Source organism: Saccoglossus kowalevskii, chromosome 3 (genome assembly GCF_978046115.1).
Source record: "Saccoglossus kowalevskii chromosome 3, keSacKowa6.1, whole genome shotgun sequence".
NCBI classification, from domain to species: domain Eukaryota; kingdom Metazoa; phylum Hemichordata; class Enteropneusta; family Harrimaniidae; genus Saccoglossus; species Saccoglossus kowalevskii.
Window position 1 is genome coordinate 8902634 of NC_140643.1, and position 7531 is coordinate 8910164.

General features: G+C 39.8%; 2 protein-coding genes across 2 annotated transcripts; both read right to left on the reverse strand.

The window, feature by feature from the left end:
• Positions 1-1731: 1731 nt before the first annotated feature.
• LOC102802836 (uncharacterized) lies at positions 1732-3105 on the reverse strand. Its single transcript, XM_006811319.1, has one exon. The coding sequence runs from the start codon at positions 3103-3105 to the stop codon at positions 1732-1734; it is 1374 nt and encodes a 457-aa protein (XP_006811382.1).
• Positions 3106-3342: 237 nt separating this feature from the next.
• On the reverse strand, positions 3343-5679 carry LOC146747458 (uncharacterized). The gene has a single exon (XM_085496653.1). It carries the CDS (start codon positions 5677-5679, stop codon positions 3343-3345), a length of 2337 nt encoding a protein of 778 aa, XP_085352779.1.
• Between the last annotated feature and the right edge of the window lie 1852 nt (positions 5680-7531).

Consider the following 7531-nt stretch of genomic DNA (forward strand, 5'->3'; position numbering starts at 1 on the left):
ATGTAGCGAATACTGTGCAAAGTATTGTAGATAGGTCGTATACTTCAATCTGATAGAACAGGAAATTAAAAGGCAATGACATAACAATGGTGATTCTTTTCAAACGATTCAACTGAACATTGAAGGTAATATAATTGCACGTTGAGCATGCAACTGTAACAACACTCAGGTTATTTCAACCAAAAGTCGTAAATGCTTTTTTGATCAATAATACTATTCGTCAATGGTCTAATGTAGATTAACTTACATGCTAGAACGACCTAGATGAAATGAAGCGAAAACGGTTGTTATGGTTACAAATTTGGTGTTATTGTATATGGTAATCTGAAGACCACGGTATCACAATAAAAAGTTAATTAACACTAACTTAATAATTGTTTTAAAATGAAACACCTGCTTAGAGAATCGGAAATAGTGTCAAATGGTGTAAATATTTGTTTCATCAAAATATCTGTATTATTATTACCGCACGATGCAACAAAGTGTATTATTGCATTAAGTGTAAGTAACAATCATATTAAACCCAAATAGAAACACGTGAAGACGTCATCAAATTCTAGAATATGCCGTGATTTATATCTGCTATAAATGAAAATACGTAATAATAATAATGCCTGCATCATGTGACCATATATTCACTTTGAGTTGCGGGCAGCAGCATATTTTGTCGTTGTTTAACGTCCATATTCAGCTTGAACTTCGATTATCAGTTATCATAATTTATTTTGATCACTCGGTAAGCTTGTTTGTTTCAACGTTTGGTCTTAGACGGGGGGGGGGGGCGATTTTGTGAAATTATTATTGTTGCTGAAACAATGCGAAGAGATATAAGTTGTGACTGCATATCCTATGTTCCGCTTAGTCCGTTTTATATACAGTACATTAGGTCCTATAACTACAAGTCGAACACAGATTCGTCTATATAAGGCACACGACGTAGCGATGACGCAATTTCATTCGGCGGCGTGGTTGGGTCGTCGATCTTTTGACAAGCGACGAATACATCAAAACAACACGCTACAGAGTACTCACAAGTCTGTCGATTTATTTCTTCAAAAACAATACTCTCTCCAGGTCTTTACAGTTCTCGCACTACGTCTAAATACCCATAAAACAATTTTCTGTTTCCTAACTTGCACAGCACAGTCGATATCTAAGCGGCCATCTTGTACACAAACCTGAACCCCTAAGTTAGTGAAAATAAACACGACCCGGCAGCTACGCTCTGAGGTTCGATATGGCTTGTCGTTCAACACTAAATTCAAGCGAGGTCAAACTAAATTAAAGTTCTATATACGATTTTGGCGTCTACATACCAGCCCCTAAATTGACGAATAGCGTGCTAAAGTTCGGCAATTTCCAACGATATCATCTTATAAAACGACGGCAAAACATATTAAATCGAATACAAACAATTTGAAACACGATAAATTCGAAACATGAGAATTACACACTCAAATACGAGAAAACTCAAATTACAGAACAAATTCAAATATCGAGAAAGACACAAATTACAGTCTGAGTACGAAAATTCGAGAAATTGAATCTTCATCCGGCATCCAATTTTACCTCTTCTCGAGTCCTCCGTTCCTTAAACAAAGTTACTCTTCCTCCTTTGCACTGCCATTGCCAGTGGCTTTACCACGTTCCTCTTTCATTCCATAACACCAATGCTGAACACAGTGACTTAGATTTTTCACTGCTTGAGAACGTTGTTATCACTGCAACTTCTTACAGCGGGTTTGTCTGTTCTGCTTCCAGGATGACACAGAGTTTGTCATATGGTCTCTCTAATTCGTTGTGACCAGTCTTCAACAAAACTCGTCTAACCAATCCCTTCTTGTCAGGCATAACCTTGATGATTCTGCCCAGTGGCCATGCACATCTAGGAGTTGTTTCTTCTCTGATCAGTACTATGTCACCAACCGTTAAGTTTGGCTTTGACTTCAACCATTTCTGGCGCTTTTGCAGGGATGACAAGTATTCCTTAACCCAACGCTTCCAAAACATATCCGACATGTATTGCACTTGACGCCATCTTTTTCTAGCATACAAATCAGTTGTCTCTGATAGACAGGGAGATAGTGATATCCCTTTCATCATAAGCAGTATATTTGGAGTCAGTGGCCCATCGTCCTTTGCATCGTCTGATGGCTTTGTGATTGGTCTGCTATTAATGATGTGTTCAACCTCACAAAGTAGAGTTTGCAGATTCTCATCATCTAACTGTTGTTGCTTGGTGATGCCTTGTAGTATCTGCCTAATCGTTCGTATTTGTCGCTCCCAGACACCACCAAAATGTGATCCAGCTGGAGGGTTGAATTTCCAGTCTATCCCTTTTCTAAGCAAGAAGCCCTGGATCTGGCTCTGGTTCCAATTTCCTATTTCCTCCTTCAACTCTCTATTGGCACCGACAAAGTTGGTACCATTATCGGATAGCATTTCTCTTACTGGCCCTCTTCTAGCAATAAATCTTCTCAAGGCATTTATATAAGAACTTGTATCCAACGAGTCAGCTTTCTCAATGTGAACAGCTCTTATAGCCAAGCATGTGAAAATCACACCGTATCTTTTTACTATGCTCCTCCTCTGCTTGATGAGTATTGGGCCAAAGTAATCCACACCTACTCTGGTAAATGGAGGTTCACCAGTTTTCAGACGAGCTGCAGGCAGGTCTGCCATCTTCTGTTCTGTCACCTTTGCTCTATGGCGTTTGCAAATTACACACTTGTGTATCATTCTTCTAGCTGCTGAATTGGCATGTACAATCCAATATCGTTCTCTCAACTTTGAAAGTATATACGCTCTTCCAAAATGACCTCCATCTTCATGAATTTCACAAAGGACTAGTTCTGAAACATGGCTTCCCTTTGGTAAGATCAAAGGAGGTTTTGCTTCATCTGACAGCATAGCGTTACCCAGTCTTCCTCCAACTCGCACTAAATTGTCACTTCCCAAGAATGGATCTAATTTATAGATAGAACTGCTACGTTTCACTGTCTTGCCTTTAATTTGTAGACTTGCAATCTCCTCAGGAAATGCTTCCTTTTGTTCAAATTCAATGATGACTCTTTCTGCGATCTGAAGATCTTGTGTTGTCAACATTTTACTGGAAGTTTCTTTCCTCTTAAGGACACGGTTTCTAAGAAACTGTTTAATTTTGATGATCTAAAAAAACCGCCTTTTTCAATTTGAACCAACTTGAATAATGCTCTATTAACTTGGACATTGGATGCTGGGTACCATTCACGGCTACTGCATTGACTACTGACTTTCTTTTCAATTCAGAATCATCTTCTTCCAACTGCAAATCATGAGTATTCATTGGCCACTTGTCTTGTGTTAACCATAAGAATTCTGGTCCTTTAACCATCGTTTATTCCTAAGAAACTTTTCGATAGGCTGACCTCTTGAGCTCTCATCAGCTGGATTATCAGCACCCTTTACATAGAACCATTGTCCCGGTTGTGTTGCTCCTCTAATAACTGCAACACGATTAGCTACATACGTATGAAACCTGGCTGCTTCAGTATTTATATACCTTAGTACTGTCATACTATCGGTCCAAAAGTATACTTTGTCAATCTTCACATCTAATTCTTTTGTTAATGATCTATTCATTCTAACTGCCACTGTTGCTGCAGCTAGCTCCAAGCGTGGTATGGTAATTTGTTTCAATGGTGTAACTCTAGACTTCCCCATTAGGAAGGCACAATGCACAAGTCCTTTTGAATTCACCATCCTTATGTACGACACTGCTCCATATCCACTATCACTGGCATCTGTGAAGTGATGTAGCTGAGTCTCTACTGACTCACCAAAGAGCTCCGGCTTCATGTATCTATTGACAGTAAATTCTTTTCCCAGTTTTGGCAAATCCTGCAACCATTTCTTCCACCTTTTCTTATATTCTTCAGGAATCTCTTCATCCCAGTCCATCTTCAGCTTGCATAGTTCTTGCAACATGATCTTAGGTGGTAACATCGCAGGAGCTGCCAATCCCAGTGGATCGTATATGGAACTTATGACCCCTAGGATCCCTCGCCTTGTAGGTAACTTCTCTTTGAAGTTATTTCTAAACCCAAACGTGTCTTCTTTCACATTCCACATCATTCCAAGTGCCTTCTCTACAGGTAGACTATCTTTCCTGAGGTTTAAGTCTTTGACTTCACTAACTCTCTCGTCCAATGGAATGGATTCTAACACAGAACACTCATTGCTTATCCATTTGGTTAGTCTAAATCCTTCTCTACTGCAGGTTTCTATTAGATTACTCGCTAATGTCTTTCCGTCCTTTACGGTTGATACAGACTTCAACAGGTCATCCACATAAAAGTTCTTCTCTGTTGCGTTTGCTGCACATACTCCTGTTATGCTTCTGTTATCTGCAGCTGTTCTCCTTAAAGCATAATTCGCACAACTAGGCGATGAGGTAGCCCCAAATATGTGCACTTTCATTCTGTATTCTTGTGGAGTTTCATTGATGTCTTCATTTGGCCACCATAAATAGCGCTGGTAGTCTCTGCCCTCTATTGGTACAGTCACTTGTGAAAACATAGCTTGTATGTCTGACATAAGCGCAACAGGCTCTTGTCGAAACCAAGTAAGTACTCCTACTAATGAGTTGGTTAAATCTGGGCCTTGCATTAGCATTTCATTCAATGATGTACCCCTGAATTCTGCTGCACAGTCAAAGACTACACGTAGCCTTTTTTTCTGTGGGTGGCGTACACCATGGTGAGGAAGATACCATATTTTCCCTTTTCTACTTGACAGCTGTTCTGCTGGAACTAGTTCAGCATACCCTTTATCTAGTATACCATCCATGAACTGAGTATACTCCTCTTGGTATTCAGGGTCCTTCACAAACCTTCTTTTCAGGTGTTTCAACCGTTGTTCTATGGCAGGTCTGTTATTAGGTACTACATGGTTTCTATCACGAAATGGCAACGGTAGCTGATAGTGACCTTTAACAAGGTGACATTCTGTTTCCATCATCTTCATAAATTTCTTGTCTTCCACAGAATCTTCTGGTTTGTCATCTATGACTCGTTCGCTGAACTCGTGGTTAAAGAATTCAACTAACTGGCTATCAAATGATGGTTTAGCTTGTATTCTATTCACTTTAGCCGTGATAAACATTTCATCCTTGGTCTCTCCAGCCCCTGTAAGGAATCCATTCACTGCCCACCCTAGAACAGTTCGTACAGCAAATGGACCATCACCTTGACTATTGACAACTTCCCATGGTTCAAAGGCTTTAGGAACATTGTTGCCTATCAGAAGATCTATGCCTGCCTCAATGCTAGGTAGTCGCACATTACGCAAATATGACCAATTCAATATGTCAGCTTGTGACGGTATATCTTTCTTAGACACTGGTATCTCCTTCTGAGTGTAGGTTACTGGGAGTCCGATTGTATTATGTCCATCTAAATCTGAAACTTCTAATCCTCTCAGCATATGAGTGTCCGTTATTTTGTTTCCATTGATAGTACGCATGTTTAATTTGGTTTTTGGTCCGCTAATGTTCAGTTGTTGGCTAATTCTCTCTGTACAGAAAACTGTGTTACTGCCATTGTCAATGAATGCGTATGTTTCTATGCTTATTCCTGTTGCCTTGCACCTTAACTTCACTGGAATTATGATGGGTTTACCAGCAAGGTCTTTATGCCCCATTGCATGACAATCTGCATCTATCATGCCCACCAAGGTTTGTACAGTCTTGGCTTCTGTCTCAACAAAGGGTTTCTCTCTGTGCAATACAGTGGGGTGTTTCAGCTGACACTTGTCGCATGTTAACTTCCTGTTGCAGTCCTTAACTAGATGACTTGCCTTTTTTAGACATCCAAAACACAGTCCTCTGGTCTTATCAGTTGCACCTTGTCAGTGTATGGCTTGCTAGCAAAGATTCTGCATCTGTCTAATTCATGATTCATTTTCGAACAACAATAGCACTGTTGATCCTTGGGTCTTGCTTCAGATGTGGTAGTATTCTCAGTATTGATGGCATAAACATTACGTTTCTTTGAACCATAGGTTTTCTTATTACCTTGTACACCCCTCTCCTTGCTCTGACTACCACTTATGTCTCCAAACAGAACATTAGAAATCACCTTCACTTCTTGACTGACATAATCTACTAAGTCTTTGAATTGGACTGGTCTCTTTACAAGTATAGTCTGTGACGTTCTTCGCCATTTTTCGTCATCTTGTAAGGTAACTTATCCACTAACATCTTAAGGTTTCTATGGTGATCCAATTCCCTTAGATGCAATTCACCTTCCATTGCATTGTTACATTTGCTTAAGAAAAGTGAAAAGTCTTTCAGAGCCTGTTTGTCCTCAGCTTTTATGTCTGGCCAACTCTCTGCTTGCTTGGTATATGCCCTCGCTATAACATGTGAATTGTCATATTCTTCATCAAGTAATTTCCTGGCCTTTGCATAACCAAGTGCTGGATTCATGTATATACAACTATCAACTATTTCTTTCGGTTCAGCCCGTGTATACTGCTCTAGGTAGTATAATCTATCTTCAGGGTCTGATATTTTCTTCTCAATTCCATGTTTGAAAGCACGTAGGAAAGCCTTATACTTCAAACTATCTCCACAGAACGGCTCTATTATTTGTGGTGGTAATGTTACATGCTTGTTGTGATCTATTAACAATTTGGTAACTTCATTCTGTTGCTGTATTACTGCAGTCAAATCTTGGTCGCTCTGAGAACTATGACCACTATAGCTACTCCTTCCAGACTCAGACTTATTATCAATTAGTGAATGGCAGTTAGGTCCACTTAAGTTTAAAGACACTTCTTAGCCATTACCTGTATAATGTGTTTCTTTGTCAGACTTAGGGGTCTCTTCAATTGCATCACCAGATACCAATTGATGGTTTACTCTTGTTGGGTTGCATGACTGCTCTTCACCGTTGCCTTTTTGAAGCCTCTGTTTGTTTGATATATTTAAATACCTTTGCTGTTTTGGTTCTAGAACACCAGTATGTGATAGCAGTGGAATGTCAAATGGAATTGGAGATTTACAATCAAGTTCGCTGCTGTTCTCAAATTGCTCATACACTTCTATCCTAGCATTCTCTGCAGCAATCTCTGTCTTGAGATCTAAGGCTTCCAACGCTTGTTCCATTATTAATTCTTCTTGTTTTATAGTCATTGTCATTTTCACCTCCTCTTGTTTCAGTTTCATCTCTTTTTCTTCTTTTGCTTGTTTTAATGTTCCTTCTAATATCTGTCTTTCCTTCAGTACTGCCGCACGAGCAAGAAGCTCTGCTCTTTTTGCCAGGGCGCTTACCTTTGATGCACCACTCCTAACACTTGTAGCACGCGATGATGATCGGCTGACTCTTGAACCACATGTTTTACGCTTCAAATGTCCAGCTTGTGAGACACTATCCTCTGGTTTTATGTCTTCCTCACTCGAAAAATTCTGCTGTTCATTCTCACGCAGCCATGTCTGCATTTCTTGCCTATATTGATCAAACTGCACCAAGTGTGGCTGTGACCATTCAGT

Coding starts and splice junctions, on each gene's coding strand:
- LOC102802836 (XM_006811319.1), bottom strand. CDS start 3,105: ATGTTGACAACACAAGATCTTCAGATCGCAGAAAGAGTCATCATTGAA.
- LOC146747458 (XM_085496653.1), bottom strand. CDS start 5,679: ATGGGGCATAAAGACCTTGCTGGTAAACCCATCATAATTCCAGTGAAG.